The sequence below is a fragment of the Lepidochelys olivacea genome (assembly GCF_965140295.1).
Source record: "Lepidochelys olivacea isolate rLepOli2 genome assembly, chromosome: 6".
NCBI lineage: Eukaryota > Metazoa > Chordata > Testudines > Cheloniidae > Lepidochelys > Lepidochelys olivacea.
Genome location: NC_140416.1, coordinates 84,579,843 through 84,597,919, shown reverse-complemented (window position 1 = coordinate 84,597,919; position 18,077 = coordinate 84,579,843). Strand labels below are relative to the sequence as shown.

Below are 18,077 nucleotides of genomic sequence, written 5' to 3'. Positions count from 1 at the left end.
TACCAAGCCCAGAATGATCATTTCTTTCTAAAGACAATACATAGCTTCCAAGCTGAGAGCCTCGACAACGTTCAACATCAAAATCTGCTGATTGTGTCAGATTTAAGACCTATTTCAAGCCACTCAATGCCAAGGAAATATAAAAGTCTTTATCTGTAGCTGTAATATTATCTCTGTCACCAAAACACAGAGTTCTAAAATGGAATGTTGAGATAATATTTTACGTTTATCCAGACTCTTTCATCTTAAAAATCCCAATTAAAACCATATCTAATTATATACAAAACCACTGAAATGTAGCCACCTCTAGGTGAAGGACATGCAGGACACCACACAGAGGTAGAAAGCCCTGACTCTCAGCAAAAGGGCTATGAAAACTTCAGTGTCAACAAAAAGCAGAGAGCACCTCTTTTTATAAGTTTCAGAGTAGCAGCCGTGTTAGTCTGTATTCGCAAAAAGAAAAGGAGTACTTGTGGCACCTTAGAGACTAACCAATTTATGTGAGCATAAACTTTTGTGAACTACAGCTCACTTCATCGGCAGCTTATGCTCAAATAAATTTGTTAGTCTCTAAGGTGCCACAAGTACTCCTTTTCTTTCTGTTTATAAGGTTATCTTGAAAACCTACCACCACTTCAACATAGCATCACAGTAAATCACACTGTCCTCAGTTTTGCTAGTTGAGAAAAATCTAAGAGCTAAACATAAGGAAAAAAGAAACACAAACTCATAACAGCCCATGAAAGATAGCTACAGAGACAAACAATTAGCTGGAAGAAGAAACTGAACTGAAAGGCCAGTATTGAGCACCCATTTATATACAGTGTGTGTACATTTTTCATCAATCAGTGCACAAGCGGGTAGTGTACATTTTTTCAGTAGCTCCCAAACCCACACACACACAACTTAATCCAAAAGTGAAGATCTATGCATCAGACTTAAGAATTAATTTGTTGTCCATTTCATATACTAATACAAAACTGTTAAGTAAGAATATTAACATTCTTTTACTGCATCTGTGGCCTTTTAAATCCTTGATAGCTTCCTAAAGTCATATCTCTTCTATATCCTATATAATAAAATGAATAAAAATAAGCAATGACAATGAATATATTTAGAGTGATGCAAGAAGTCTGAAGAGTAAAGAAAGAACCCCTTCCCTTGGATATAAACTGTGCAACCTCACAGAACACAAGACGTTAATCCAGCCTAGGATTTCATTCTATTCTTTCAGAGGAAAGAAATCTCAGGTTAAATTGTGCTGTTATAACAACTAGATTAAGCTTTTGAACACACTACTTTTTAAACTTCAGTATTCACTGGCTACTGTTGTTCTATAAATAAGTTAATTAATTAAAGTATAGGATTCCCTTTTTAATGAACTGAACATAATTCCTGTGTTTCAGAGTAACACTTCACATTCAAAAAGATTAAATACAAAAATCAAAAATATGACCACAAATTTAAATAAATGGTTTACAAATGCAGTATGCATTAATTAAAGAAAACCTTTTAAGAATCTTTGAGGGTTGTTTTAATTCCTCAGCCATAGCTTCTAATTTTCCACGGTCTATCATTTTCTTTGATTTCTTTGTTTTCTTTCTTTTTGGGAAAATAATGTACTTCATCCCAGCTTTTCGAGCTTTCTCAACAAGAACGATGTCATCATCAGTATCCTCTTCTCTTCTAAAAATAGGTATTCTTTCCATTGGTAAGTCTACCAGTGCTGGTAAAGACTCATCACAGCTTTTAGTCAATAGGTGCTTAGAAGGGGAGCTTTTCTCAATCTCCGTCTCAGCCGCTCGCTCAGATAGCTGTCCCTTCATAACCTTCAACTCTTTCATGCTGGTTTTGAAATTAGCAGAAATCTTTAACACTGTTTTGCCTTTGAAAGCAGACATATCTGGTGCAGAGACTGATCTTTTAATAAAACTTATCTGTTAGAAAAAAGAAAGCTGAATTTATTTGATGTTCATTTGAAACAATATTTATGTATTACGTTTACACAATTTTAGTAGATTGGATTTTAGTATTTAATTTAAAAATAATAAAAAAGATACATAGTTTCATAGAGGCGATTCTATTCAAAACATTTTTAAAATAGTATTTAACCTAAAAAAACCTATATTGTATCTACATTTGTCAACATGTTTTTGAAAGTATGTAAGCCTATGCAGTAATACATCATTATTTGAAGCTGACAGATGTTAATCTTAACAGCAAAGTATTACAAGGAACCAGAGATGAAGATGTAAAATTCATCTCTTTTATTCAAGTTTAATTTTATTCAAACCAAAAGATTTATACCAGTGGAGCCACCATTCATAGAAACGTGTATTGAGGCAGGCATGGAATCAGGACTAGTGAGAGACTGTTTGTCCTAGACACACGGAAAGAGAGACAAGATGAGAGGAATGTGGTTTAATTAGGCCGAAAATTTATTACTTATCTGGGAACTACCTGGTGATAATTTGTACAATGCAGGCCATGATTCCTACCTTAATGATTTCTACCTGGTCGAGTGCTGCCATCAGCCACCCTACCCCTCCACAGCTAGTCTCAGCCCATTGCTGTGACCCCTATCACTGTCCCTTGTATGAGGATTAATGAGCTGGGGAAAGAGGGTTGTCTCCTCATTGTACCAGACATTAGGAGTCCCAAGCCTGTTCCCCAGCTACTTTAGGGAATGTGTTTGTCAAAGACATGGCAATTTCCTGCACTATCCTTGAAAAACCTTACTGAATCAAGTGTATGTATCTTTGGAGTACATTTTATTAATGCAAAGTTCATGTATTATTGTGGGTCTGGATGATCAAAACTATATTGAACAGTGTGGCAGACAAAAATAGTCTATTGGGACATATGAAGTGAATTTTCTGGGAAGTATCTATGGGAGATGAATGCAAATTCCCCACCTCCAATTATGCAAATACCCAGCCTTTTGAAGCTACCCCCTGAGGAGAGGGTATTTGCCTGCTGGTCACCTGTTACATGAGGCCAACATCAAAGATCCATGCTGTATCAAGAAAAGACTGCACTATTCATAGTTGTTCCCATTCTGAGCCAAGGCTGGTATGAACTTGTAACCACAGAAAAACCCCTTTGAAGGACTGGCTCCTATAAGAGTCCTTGTTGCAGTTGGCGGTGATCTCTGGTACGCTTATCAGCATACACATAGGTTCTTTTGTTGTTTGAATATGTTTTCTCTCTAATGCTTTCAATTTAAGATTAAATGTGCTTGCTTAGAAAGAGCTGTGGTAATTTGTAACTGCTGGCAATTACAGCAGTTCATAACCTTTGGAAAGAAAACAAAGCACAGACCCTAGTCTGGTAAGGCAATCTGGCTTGCTGGGTATATCAGAGTATAGGCAGGGAACTATACAGCCTGGAAAAACCCCAGTCAGGAGGAAGAGAGGTGATGGCTGAGGAGCCGGGAGAGTAGAGTGGGTGTCTTCAAGTGACCACAGAGGGTGAATACAAGTGCAGTTGTCCTAAACTGTGACATCCTTCCCCTAAATCCACTTCCAATTCTGATTTATCAGGAAACTGGATGCTCTTTGAGATGAGTACCTGCACTGGACACCCTATACCTGCTAAGTTGTATAAAACTTGACCCATACCTCCAGGCTTACCCTGTTAGGTCTCTGAGTTGCCCTGGGGAAGATGAAAAATCCCACCCCATTCTAGCAACTCTGGCCGTGAGAGAAAAATCCCTTTCCTGTCCTCAAAAAGGTGAAGAACACAATGCTCACAGCAGACCAAAAACTCACTCCTCTACTAATCCCAGGGATGGGAGGGTGGGGAGCTGCTAACTGGGCATAGGAGGGGGCTCAGACTGGAGGGACAAGGTTTATATACCCTCCACTAGATGTGCAGAAGACAATGGCTTATCTTAGCCCCACTGGCCTGCCCACCATCTGCTCGGGCCCACCTCGACCAGGTCCTGCAAGAGGGCACACCCTGCCCACCCTCCACCCCAGGCCCTCCGGACCTTTTCATCGGGCTCCTGCGCAGTGGACTCAACCGCCCCCCCCACCCCTTCACTGTGAGCCGACTGCATGACTTGCAGCTGGTTCATTTCCAGACCGCACCAAGGAAACATCTGTACATGCTCGTGCTCCACACCCTTCACTTCCTCACCCTTGTGTCCCGCCCTGACACAAAGTGGCAGGGCCTCCTGCCACCTTTAAAGGGTGAGGAACCCTGGTGGACCAGCCTATACTCTACCCTGGTCCTGAAGCTTGCCGTGGATATCAGTTGACGGCTCCTTCATGGGGCCGTGATCACGGGCATGTATTTGGCACGGTTTACCCCTGTCCCAGACACCTGCCCCTTCTGCAGCGCGAGGGAGACCCTGGCACACATTTACTTGGAGTGTGCCAGGTTGCAGCCCCTATTCCGGCTCCTCACAAATATTTTGTTACATTTCTGGCTACACTTTTCCCCTCACCTCCCTATCTATGCACTCCCTATCCGTGGCCCCACAAAGCAATGGGACCTCCTGGTCAACCTCCTCCTGGTTCTGGCTAAAATGGCCATCTATAAAACCAGGGAGAGGAGGTTGGCCAATGGAAACTCCTGTGACTGTGGGGCCTATTTCCGATCCTCCGTCCGTTCACGTGTCCGGGCAGAGTTCCTCTGGGCAGCATCCACTAACTCCCTTGACGCCTTCAAGGAGCAGTGGGCGCTGTCTGGGGTTCTCTTCTCGGTGTCCCCATCAGGTTCCCTTTGACCGCACTCCTGTTCCTTTTATTTTGTTAGTTGTCCCCCGAAATCACTTGGCTTCCAGGTCCTGTGGATCCCCCCCTTAGGCTGGGGGGAGACCCTTTAGCAGTGGGCGGGCTTCCACCCGTCCACTTCCTGGATCCCAATAGGATCTGAGGTGATGCCTTCTCCCCCGACCCCACACATCTGAGGGGGGTACCCCTTAAGGAGCTACCACCCTTTCTTCCCCACCAGTCCAGACAAAGTCTCCCCACCTTGAGGTTGCAGGGATTGCAATTTGTGCTACAGGGAATCAAAGTTTGAGGGGAACGGTACACTGCTATAGTTTGTGTAAACAGAAAAACCACAACCTGATTACATCCAGGATACAGACCAGCTGTTACACGCTGGTGTTTAAATTGAACAATTATAAATCAGGTACAATTTGCAGTGATAAAAGTATGCTTTGCCATAAGTTTTTACACTGTTAATACCAATTCACTGGTCTATTTTAAAAATGTACACAGACTGCTGAGTAGCCCTGCCCTGCGGCCAGGTACCCCAGCTTTCCAGTGTCCGCAGCTCAAGCGCAGCCCTGCTATGCCAGAGCTTCAAGGGGTTCAAGGCTTCCTGCTGCTAAGCTGGGAGCCTGGCAGTCCAGGAAACCTGACTCAGGCATGGGCTCTCAGGATTTCCAGGGCTCCCAGCTCCTCAGCAAGGAGCCTGGAAGCCCTGATTCTAACTGGGGCTCAGTTCCTGGTTCTATGGCTGGAAGCTGGGAAGCCCTGAGAACCCCAATCTCATGGCCAGGTCGTGGGCCAGACCTAGCAGTCAGAACTAGATTCTGCAGTCACAAGATAGGAGTGAAGAGTCAGCTGGTCAGGATACCGGAAAGTAAGAAGCAGGAGACAAACTGGAGATCAGAACCACGAGTCAGGAACCAGAGTCAGACCAGGTCAGAATACAAGAGCATCAGAGGCAGAAGCGAAACTGGAAGTCAAGAACCACAAGTCATATGCCAAGAATCAAACGTGGTCAGGATGCCAGAAAAATCAAGCTGGGGAAGTGGGCAGCAGAGTGGAGCCTAACTGTTCAGACAGCTTCCTGTTCCTGCTTCTGACTTAAGTAAGTCCAGTGGGCCAATCAGCCACTCTGCCAGCTGGACCTCAGGGATGGAGCCTCACACTGGGGCTGGGCTTTGTGGGTCCCAGGTAAGGAATTGTCAGCAGGCTGCTAGGTAGAGGGTTGAAGTATGCCTGCTCCCATGAGCCCTGTGGGCCTGGATTCAAGACTCACAGGTCATATCACCACCCCTTCCCCCAAGGGCACTCTCCAGGAGACATGGGTTCAGGTTTCTCAGCATGGCTCCAATGGAAGACCCAAACCAGGATGGGAGTATGAATGTTTTCAGCTGGCTCCGAAGTGCATTGTTCTGAGCCGTAACCCTCTCAATCAGTTAAGTACCATAATTTGCCCCACTTGATCTTAGACTCGAGAACTTAATGAACAATGTATTCCTCCTGACCCTGTACTTTCACCGGTAGGAGCAATGATTGGGTTCTATGGAGTGCATGGTTTTAAAAGCAAGACATGGAACATGGGGTGAACTCTGAGGGATCAAGGGAGCTGGAGCTCGAAGGTGACTGGGTTGATTTGTCACCATATCCAATACAAGCCAAGGAATTGGTGGTCTAGTTTCTGAGAGGATCTGTCCATGCAGATGTGCTCTGTAGAAAGCCATACCTTTTGTCCTACAGATCATGCAGGGCTCTGTTATCTACTCTTGTCCACATGCTTTTTGTAGTCTTCCTTCACCTTTTCAAGGTGTCCCATCACTTCATCTTGTATGCGATAGATGTATTGTACTAAGTCCAATGCAGAGTTGGCGGAAGATGTGGGTAGCTATGGTGACATCAGGGGTGGTACCCACAGTTGATAAAGAAGGAGCTGTGGCCTGTGGATGCATGTTCTGCATTACTGTACAAGTACTCAGCACAGGGAAACAGTGAAGACCAGTTATCCTGGTAATGGTTGATGTGGCATCATAAGTATCGTTTGAGGATCTGGTTGATTCTTTCTGTTTGGCTGTTAGACTGAAGATGGTAGGCAGAGGACAGGTGCACATGGACTCCTGTTTAATGAAGGGCTTCATGTCAGAAACAGGCAGTAAACTGAGGTCCCAAGTCAGAAGTGATGTGATACTAGAGACCATGAAGGCAGACTACATAGTTTATGCAGAGTCAGGTGGTTTCACCCAGAGAGGGTAAACCCATGCAAAGAATCATAGAATAGAACATCATTATGGGATTTGAGTATGTTGGCTGGTTCTGGACTGGGGCCCTGCTGAGTCACAGCCACATCTTCAGGACAAAGCGTTGGCCTTGCCATTTCTAGTTCCCAACTGGTACGTCACGATAAAGTTGAACAAGGAGAAAAATAGGGCCTACAAAAGCTGTTGTTGGTTTAGGGCCTTGGCCTGGCACAGGTACTTCAGGTTCTTATGATCAGTAAACACTTGGATCTGAAGACAGACCCCCTCCAAGTAGTGTCCTCACTCTTCAAAGGCAGTATTAATTGCCAGGAGCTGCTTCTCCAAGATTTTATAGTTTCTCTCTGCAGGGGTAAGCTTCCTCAAACAGTAGGAGATGGGGTGCAGTATTTTTTCAGGTTCATGCCTTTGGGAGAGGACTGCCCCGATTGCCATACTAGAAATGGCTTCCACAATCAAAGCTTGTATCATGTCTTGTATCAGGTCTGAAAGGCAGTATTCCATATATCCCCTTCTCAGATATAGATGAGACTGTAAACTCTCTGGAGATCCAGTATAGTGAATATGCGGGCAGCCTCCACATGGTCCAAGAACTCAGGGATCAGGGTAGTGGGTAATGGTTCCAGATTGTTATCATATTTAGGGCTCAGTAATTGTCCCAACGTGGAGGGAGGCTTTCTGCATTGTTATTCTCAAAGACATAGTTCTGGTGCTTGGGAGGTAAGTTCCATCATTCCCCCAGCAAGTGTTTCAATGGAAGCGACTACACCTACTTGAGCCTACTTGGGTTTGGATACAACATTCACTTGTCCCTGACCATGCTGTCCACCAAATTCTGACAGGAAAATGACCTTCTGCTCTCGCCAGTGAATAAGATGCAGCCAGGAGATGCCAAAGATCTGGGAACATGCAGGGAATTGCATTATTTTTCTGTATCCCTCAATAATGGTCTCCATTGGGAGAGTATCTTCCACAACTAGACATGAAGACAGTTTCATCAAGAGTTTCAATCATGTCAGGCATGGCCTTGTGCAGCAGGAATCTGTATGGCCCAAGCTGTAGCTGCATCCATTAAATTGTCTGCTGCTCCAAAATTGATGAGGGCCTGTTCAAGGGACATCTGTTGTGGGTCCCCCAGGATGTGCAGCTGGACAGGCACCGCAAATGAGAAGCCCCTGGATAGGGCTCAGGATGTGTGTCAGTAAGGGACTAGGATATGGGGAAGTTCTCTTCTCTAAAGGCCCAAGCTTGTTCCCACCACCATGCCTGGACCAGCTTGTTTCCCATGCTCCTCGGCATTCATACTGTCCAGGCTGAGATAGGGTGGCCAGGTTCACCATAGTAGAAGCACAGATGGCATTGACGAAGCTGTTCCTTTTCTTCAGCTGTAAATCACTGATGAGCCAGACTGGTTTCACGGGCAATAGAGAAAGTCACAGTTCACAGATAGGAGGGCTGCAGGAAACCTCTTTTCTCCTCCCTTTGTTCTTGCAACCAATTATCTGTGTGGATGGTAAGGTCCGCAAGGCATCTAAGCCTGTAGGTTTCTCTACGTGGGCCAGTTCATCTTTGATTTCTTCCCACAAGCTCAACTGGAACTAGTACAGCTGCGCTGCTTCATTCCACTCTGTATCCGCTGGGAGGCGGTGGAAGTGCACCGCTAAGGAGGCCACTGTGCTGTGCCTCTGCTGGAGTCCCTCAGGATGGCCTCTGTCATTTGAGCTGGGTCATGGAAGATGGTTGACATCAAATAGAAAAAGCCAACCCAGTTTGACAGCACTGGGATATGGGACTACCAGCTGCAGGGAGGCCCAGTCTAATGCATCTCCTGTCAGCAGGCTGATTACCAAGGCTATCTTGGCCCAATTAGAGGCATATATTTGGGGATGTATCAGAAACATAAGGCACCATTGGTTCATGAATCCCTGGAACAACTGGGGGTTCCCATCGAACCGTTCAGGCAAGGGTATCACAAGCCCCTGTTCAGGGCAAGGCACTGCAGGCTGTGTTAGCTGCACAGTATTTTTCATACTGAGCTGCCTCACTTGCTCCTGCAGCTGCTGGTTGTCTGAGGTCAGCGGTGCAACTTGGGCCTGCAGTTCTTGATGATCTGCCTGAAGGGAGAGGGCCCATTTGAGCAACTCCGGTGCTTCTGGTGGTGCTGCTGGGTTTCATCCTTCTTGCTCTGCAGGGTTAGTCTGGTCCAAATAACCTGTCACATCTTGGTCACAGGCAGCCAGACTTAGTGGTCAGAGCCAGAGTCGGCAGTCACAAGACAAGTTAAAAGTCCGCTGGGCCACAATACCAGGAGATCAGAAGTAGGAGGCAAACTGGAGATCAGAACCACAAGTTGGGAACCAGAGTCAGGCTAGGTCAGGATACCTTGGCATCAGAGACAGAAGACAAACTGGACATCAGAATCATGAATCAGGAACAAGAGTCAGGCCAGGTCAGGATACACGAGGGTCAGAGGCTGAAGCAAAACCATAAGCCAGGAACCACAAGTCAGATGCCTGGAGTCAAGCCAAGTCAGGATGCCAGGAAATCAAGCAGGCGGAGCAGTTGCAGGAAGCACAAGGCAGAAAGTCCAGAGCAAGGTGGAGCAGGCCAATCAGCCCCTCTGAGACTCTGCCAATCAAACCTCAGGTTCCAAACCTCACACTGGGGATGAGCTTTATGGGTCCAGGTGAGTGATTGTCAGCAGACAGCTAGATGGAAGGTTGAAAACTGGCTGCTACCATGAACGCTGCAGGCCTGGGTTTGAGAACCATGCGTCGTAACACCCAATACATTTTAGCATTTCAATATTTGGTTTAATTCTGAACAACAAAACCAAATTTTTAAAAATTTCTTGCAAATCAGAAACCCTAAAAAATGTTTCAGAAACAGCAACATATTGTGTTCCTGAAATGAAATAAATTCCCAGGTCCAGCAGTAGTGCAGCAGTGAAACTAACAAGAATGTCAGTTTCAGTAAGCAACTGCTGAGGCTACTTGCCCCAGTGTTGGGTACCCCAGAGCACCAAGATTCCCAAGCCAGCTTGGGAGTTGACTTCCCAAGGAAGTGGGAAGCCCTACCTCTTGCCAGTTGCTTTCACATTCTCCTCCCCACCATACACACACACCCCTTCCAGGCACCACGTTACATTCCCTGCAATCTATTCACAATCCCTTCCCTGGCAGGAAAGCGTCATCTTAAATAGAGTCCACAAACTGATCTGCCTTAATAAAATATTACCCTTATAATGCTGTTAAGGTCAAAGTCTTGCATAGGTTGCATGATTGGTAAACAAAATATGCATAATTTATTGCTGTCTTATGCAATTTGTCAGGTTGCTAGAAATATTATTTATTTCTATAGTACCTTAAATATGCATGGCACTTTACAGATATAAAAAAATCCACAATGTTGCTATTCCAATCTGGTTAGAATCTAAGAAGCAAACCTTTACTCACAGATCTTGTCCAACTTATATGTGATTAAGTAGGTAAAGACTACTCACATGAATAAAGGCATTAGCCAATTCCCTCTGAAGTCAACAGGAGACTCTCAATACAGACCTCCAGCTTTCTATTTTGATATTAAAAGATTCCATGCAATCCACTTGAAAGAGAACTTTGATTTAATCTCATTTTTTTAAATTTAAGCAGAAAGGAAAACTTTAGAAAAGCAGTTAACTGTAAATATTTCTTATACAGAATTATTATGCTGGAAGTTTTCTTTCTTAAAATTTACTGGAGATTGAAACAATCAAGCACCAAAAGGATAAAAGCTGGTCTATAAAATCTAAAGGAAAAAATAAATAAAAGTGACTAAATTACAGTACCTTTAATTTTTCAGAAGCATAAAAATCTAGGCAGGAATGGCTTCTTCTTAGTGTGCTTTTTGCCTACAAATAAAATAAAATGAAAATAGGTCTATCATAGTCCATGCCGAGTAAAAGTGGAGTCTTCATTTACTCCATTCTTAATTACACAATTTTCAATAAGAATGATAGTTCTTCCTGACAAATTTTCTGTTTTAGAGCTGGTTTTATAATATGAATTTATGCAAAAACTATGTTAACACAACGCTAGGATTACAAAGTTAAAATTAAAACAAGAGCAAAAAAACATTAAGTGACTATGTTACACATATTTCTTATCATCAAATCTTGGTTTTCTTGTTAGATATAGAGCTTAATATAGCTCTAGTTATGTTATTAAGTACACACCATAAAATATTACCACAAACAAAATATTTAGTTAGTTTAATATCTTAGGTTGCATGAGGACACACTCACCTCCCTTAAATCTTGAAAGCATGTAAATAAGAAGCTAAAGGTAAAGTCTCTAACATTCCTTCCTACCTTCACATTACCTACAATGTGGTCAATGACATACTCCAATAGTCTATAGGGTATTCACTTCAACAGGTATAAAAAAGCAACTGCATCCAATTCATAATCTAATGCAAAAACTTAATAGTGACCTCATATGTTTTATATTTACCAATTAGCACATCTAACTATCACATAGACCATTCATTTGGAAAATTATTCTGCCTTAATTCTGTTGAGACTACCATCGCAGTTTTGCACGTGAGCTTGAGTTGGATGAAGCTCAGGTATATACTACTTTTCAGTAGGTATGTTCCAATGAGCTAATGCAATTGTCCCAGCAGCAGCATGTATGCCTGCTGAGCGCCTGGTCAGGCCAGAATGTGCAGTGATGTCATTAAAGGGCTATTCTTCACTTGAAAATTAAATTAAGTTAGAACATGCCTTTCAGGAGTTGTATTAGTTAACCTGATGTTAAATGCTGCTTTGCAGTAGACAGTAAACTCAGGGACAAGGCATGTTTAACATTGTGTCAGCTTGTCATGGTTAAATATATGGTTCCAGTAGTTTACCCACAATCAGCTGACACAATGTTAAACACAGAGATCCTTGACTGCAAAGCCATGCTTAACAGCACGTGAGATAACATGACTCAAAATTGTGTTCTAACACAACCTACCTTTCTAGTGAAGACAAACCTTGGATGATAAACTCCTTTCAGTTACACTTCTTTCCAAAACAACTGTTAATTGCATTACAGAGAATTCTACAGTATCATATAATACTTTTATAGTAGTGTGACAGGGTGAACCAGGACCTTTGAGGCTCCCTGCTGGAGGCCTCTCAGTCCTACCACACCTTGCCCCAGGAAAGGAGCAATGAAGGTTGGTCCTCCAGGCTGCCTAGAAAGACTGCAGGGAAGAAGCCAATCAGAGCACAGCAGCCTCAGATAAAAGGAGTTGCAGGGGCTAAGCATGGCAGTTCCTGGCTGGGACCAGAAGGGGGAAAGACAGGGAAACAGTTGACTGACAAAAAGTATCTTTGAGTGTAACAGATTTATCCAAAGATTACAAATGTTTTTGGTAAGCCCTTAACTCTTGAAAAGGAAGCAACTGGAAATAATTTAAATTGAAAGCTATCTTACTGAGATACATACATACCACCATATAATTGTAGATGTCAAGATCATCCTCAGACTCTGAGTCTTCTTCATCTTGAAGGTCAGCAGAAAAGTCTTCAGTTACAACACCCTCAATAACATTGCTCTGTAATATTAACGTATTTACTATTAATTTTACATTACTATTAAAATTTTAGTCAGCTACAGTAAATATAGCAATATGCCAATTACTAAAGAACATACTATAGCTAATCTAAAGTTTAGGGCTGTCAAGCGATTAAATAAATTGTATACTATTGTTGTTCAACAGTGCAATTAATTGTAATTAATTATTTTTTAAAATATTTTTGGATATTTTCTACTTTTAAAATATACTGATTTCAATTACAGAACAGAATACAATGTGTACAGTGCTCACTTTATATTATTTCATTACAAATATTTGCACTGTAAAAAACCAAAATAAATAGTAAAGGAGTACTTGTGGCACCTTACAGACTAACAAATTTATTTGAGCATAAGCTTTCATGAGCTACAGCTCACTTCATCGGATGCATTCAGTGGAATAAATTTGTTAGTCTCTAAGGTGCCACAAGTACTCCTTTTCTTTTTGTGAATACAGACTAACACGGCTGCTACTCTGAAACCTGTCAAAATAAATAGTATTTTTCAATTCACCTAATACAAATACTTTAGTGCAATATCTTTATCATGAAAGTTGAACTTACAAATATAGAATTATGTACAAAAAATAACTTCACTCAAAAATAAAACAATGTAAAAATTTAGAGCCTACAAGTCCACTCAGTCCTACTTCTTGTTCAGCCAGTCACTCAAACAAATAAGTTTGTTTACATTTGCAGGCAGTAATGCTGCCCGCTTTTTGTTTACAATGTCACGTGAAAGCGACAACAGGCGTTCACATGGCACTGTTGTAGCCGGCGTCACAAGATACTTACATGCCAGAGGCACTAAAGATTCATATGTCCTTTCATGCTTCAACCACCATTCCAGAGGGCATATGCCCAGGCCAATGACGAGTTCTGCTCGATAATGATCCAAAGCGGTGCAGACCAATGCGTGTTCATTTTCATTATCTAAGACAATTGCCACCAGCAGAAGGTTGATTTTCTTTTTTGGTGGTGCACGTTCTGTAGTTTCCGCATCAGAGTGTTGCTCTTTTAACTCTTCTGAAAGCATGTTCCTCCCTCTCAGATTTTCGAAGGCACTTCAAATTCTAAAACCTTGGGTGGAGTGCTGTAGCTGTCTTTAGAAATCTCACATTGGTACCTTCTTTGTATTTTGTCAAATCTGCAGTTAAAGTGTTCTTAAAATGACCAGGTGATGGGTCATCACCCGAGTATGCTATAACATGAAATCTATGGCAGAATGTGTGTAAAACAGAGCAGGAGACATGCAATTCTCCCCCAAGAAGTTCAGTCACATATTTAATTAACGCTTTTTTTTTTAAACGAGCATCATCAGCATGGAAGCATGTCCGGTGGAATGGTGGCCGAAGCATGAAGGGGCATATTAATGTTTAGCATATCTGGCATGTAAATACCTTGCAATGCCAGCTTCAAAAGTTCCATGCAAATGCCTGTTCTCACTTTCAGGTGACAGGGTAAACAAGAAGCGGGCAGCATTACCTCCTGCAAATGTAAGCAAACTTGTTTGTCTGAGTGGTTGGCTGAACAAGAAGTAGGACTGAGTGGACTTGTAGGCTCTAAAGCTTTACATTGTTTTGTTTTTGAGCGCAGTTATGTAACAAAAAAAAATCTACATTTGTAAGTTGTACTTTCATAATAAAGAGATTGCACTACAGTACTTGTATGAAGTGAATTGAAAAATACTATTTATTTTATCATTTTTACAGTGCAAATATTTATAATAAAAAATAAGATAAAGTGAGCACTGTACACTTTGTATTCTGTGTTGTAACTGAAATCAATATATTTGAAAATGTAGAAAGATGGATTTCTGATGGAATTCCAAATGTAGAAAGATGGATTTCTAGATGATTTCCAGAAGATGATTTCCAGTTTTAGTTAATCACATGAGTTAACTGCGATTAATCGACAGCCCTACTAAAGTTTTTATAGAATTGCTATTTAGTTCACATTTAAGATGTGCAGACACTGCAGGCAGATGCTCTGTTATGGTCAAAATCTATTTGGTGTGACAGCAAGTGAAGCTACCACCAAGCTGGCTGGTGCTCCCTGATTCTCTAAACAGCTCCTCCATGGCCTTAGTAATTTATGCCACAGGAAATGGTCCTCAACGCACTAACAGTTAGGGATAGGCAGAGCACAGCTCACTCTGGCTGTACCCCCTCATGATGAGACTGAGAGGGACTGGCAAAGGAGCTAACTATCCCAGGTCTGTTCCTGCTGTAGACTCCCCTATGCATAAGAAAGAATGCCTCTTTTTACTGCATCTCTTGCACTGGATATTGTATATGGATTGCTGGCTTCTCTATAGCCACTGGTCCCAGCGAAGGTGCAGAGTAATGACTTTGAGTGCCAGCACCAGGCATTAGATATGCCCATTAGCTTGGATGGCATGTCGGCTGTCAAACATGTTTGCATTACGAAGATTTTATTGTACAACAACTTGACAAAATTTAAAAAAAACACTGACATTTTCTAAAATTGTTTTCTCTGTCTAAAATGCTGGGGAGCGGGGAGGAGGGGTTATCACATTTTAATAGGAACCAGTGATAGGATTCTGTACAAGCGACTTCATGTAAAGTAGCTTTATAAGTTTTATTAAAAGAAAAAACACACATTTAAAAACAACGTACTAGCATATAAAAGCATTAAGTGGTAAAGGTCATATATATTACAATGTAATTAAAATAAACACTATACCATATCAAAGGTGGCCACTATAACATATAGAATAATTACTACTGGAAATTCTATTATTTCAGAAACTGAACTTAAAACCACAGCAAATTATGCAATACATACTATAACAACAGATCATACATAGTATCATCTATAGATATTAATACAGAAACTCTAATACAAATAGTAGTATAAATAACTACAATTAGAGTGGTATACATCTTCAAAAGGTAACAATACACAGAAAACATTTAAAATATTTACCTCATACGTAGGAAATAAGGTTTCCTTCATGAAAGATAGTGGAGCAGAAAATTTTGGTGGAGCTGGAGCCCAAAACATTTTTAGAGTTCCTGGATAAACAGAAACCTTCAAAACCAACAAACTACAGTTAGCTACTAAAACCAAGCTAAACATTAAATGTCTTTATATTATTATTATCTGAATATAACTGTTTGGTGAAAAAATGCCAAAGTTCACTTAATATGCTTTTGAGGAAAGCTGCAACCAGAATAATGAAATTTCAAGAGATGAAACACACTTCTACGCCAAAATAAACTATTCAGTGTAGCTCTCTAAAATTTTTAATTAATTGTTAATTGGCATTTCTCAACCTAATGCTGGCATTGGCTATCATGCAGAAAAGTGAGGTCATTTTTGGCACTAGCAACAAGAAGGAACTACAAGTTTCTAACTTGTTTTACTAATAATTTAACAATTAAAAGAAACCCTAATACTTAAAACAAACATTTTCAATTGTAAATATTAGAAGTTTTCCTTCTTATTGCTAAATCAATACTAAAGCAGATAAGAAACCGACTAGCAGATTCTCATGTCTCACACACTGCCATTGTTACAAATGATATAACTTTTCAGAAGATGGCAGGTTCCAGCATTTGGCTCAGACATGATCACTCTACTTAAAAACTTAGCTTTATAAAACTTTAAAGTAGGGCTGTCGATTAATCGCAGTTAACTCACGCAATTAACTCAAAAAAATTAATTGTGATTAAAAAAATTAATCGCAATTAATTGCACTGTTAAACAATACCAACTGAAATGTATTAAATATTTTTGGATGTTTTTCTACATTTTCAAATATATTGATTTCTATTACAGCACAGAATACAACGTGTACAGTGCTCACTTTATATTATTTTTATTACAAATATTTGCACTGTAAAAATGATAAACAAAAGAAATAGTATTTTTCAATTCACCTCATACAAGTACTGAAGTGCAATCTCTATTGTGAAAGTGTAACTTACAAATGTAGATTTTTTTGTTACATAACTGCACTCAAAACCAAAACAGTGTAAAACTTTAGCGCCTATACATCCACTCAGTTCTACTTCTTGTTCAGTCAGTCGCTAAGACAAGCAAGTTTGTTTACATTTACGGGAGATGCTGCTGCCTGCTTCTTATTTAAGTTACGTGAAAGCGAGAACAGGCGTTTGCATTACACTTCTGTAGCCAGCGTTGCAAGGTATTTACATGCCAGATATGCTAAACGTTCATCTGCTCCTTCATGTTTCAACCACCATTCTGGAAGACATGCTTCCATGCTGATGATGCTCATTAAAAAAATAGCGCATTAATTAAATTTGTGACTGAACTCCTTGAGGGAGAATTGTATGTCTCCTGTTCTGTTTTACCCACATTCTGCCATATATTTCATGTTATAGCATTCTCAGAGGATGACCCAGCACATGTTCGTTTTAAGAACACTTTCACAGCAAATTTGACAAAACCAAAGAAGGTATCAATGTGAAATTTCTAGAAATAGCTACAGCACTCCACTCAAGGTTTAAGAATCTGAAGTGCCTTCAAAATCTGAGAGGGATGAGGTGTGGAGCATGCTTTCAGAAGTCTTAAAAGAGCAACATTCTGATGTGGAAACTACAGAATCCGAACCACCAAAAAAGAAAATCAACCTTCTGCTGGTGGCATCTGACTCAGATGATGAAAATGAATATGCTTTGGTCCGCTCTGCTTTCGTTATCGAGCAGAACCAGTCATCAGCATGGGCACACATCCTCTAGCATGGTGGTTGAACCATGAAGGGACATATGAATCTTTAGTGCATCTGGCACATAAGTATCTTGCAACGCCGGTTACAACAGTGCCCTGCGAACGCCTGTTCTCACTTTCAGGTGATATTGTAAACAAGAAGCGGGCAGCATTATCTCCTGCAAATGTAACCAAATTTCAGCGATTGGCTGAAGCAGGACTGGGTAGATTTGTAGGCTCTAAAGTTTTACATTGTTTTATTTTTGAATGCAGTTTTTTTTCTATATAATTCTACATTTGTAAGTTCAACTTTCACGATAAAGATATTGCACTAGAGTACTTGTATTAGGCAAATTAAATATACTATTTCTTTTGTTTTTTACAGTGCAAATATTTGTAATCACAAATAAATATAAAGTGAGCACTGTACACTTTGTATTCTGTGTTGTAACTGAAATCAATATGTTTGAAAATGTAGAAAACATCCAAAAATTTAAATAAATGGAATTCTATTATTAACAGTGCAATTAATCATGCGATTAAACGAGATCAATTTTTTAATCGCTTGACAGCCCTACTTTAAAACAAACATTTTGGTTTATCTATGGCCTCAAATATTTCTTACCATCTTAAATATTTGTTGTTCAATGCAACCAAAACCAGTGCAGTTTCCCTTTAAATAATAAGTTGCCAAATTTAAAACAGATTTTAGAAATACTTTTTAGCAAAATGCACACACAGCATGTGGAATTCATTGCCTCATGATATAATTGAGGCCAACAGCTTAGGAGGATTAAAAAAAAAGTT

At 40.9% G+C, this 18,077-nt stretch overlaps 1 protein-coding gene across 1 annotated transcript in view; it reads right to left on the bottom strand.

The window, feature by feature from the left end:
• Positions 1-18,077, bottom strand: part of TTC6 (tetratricopeptide repeat domain 6) — a 132,963-nt gene that overhangs the window by 74,919 nt on the left and 39,967 nt on the right. The window contains exons 8-11 of the mRNA XM_084629936.1: positions 15,525-15,629; positions 12,452-12,556; positions 10,800-10,862; positions 1,510-1,937 (exon numbers count right to left, since the gene is read on the bottom strand). Coding sequence (XP_084486062.1) covers positions 1,510-1,937; positions 10,800-10,862; positions 12,452-12,556; positions 15,525-15,629 — 701 coding nt within the window. The remainder of the gene's footprint in view (positions 1-1,509; positions 1,938-10,799; positions 10,863-12,451; positions 12,557-15,524; positions 15,630-18,077) is intronic.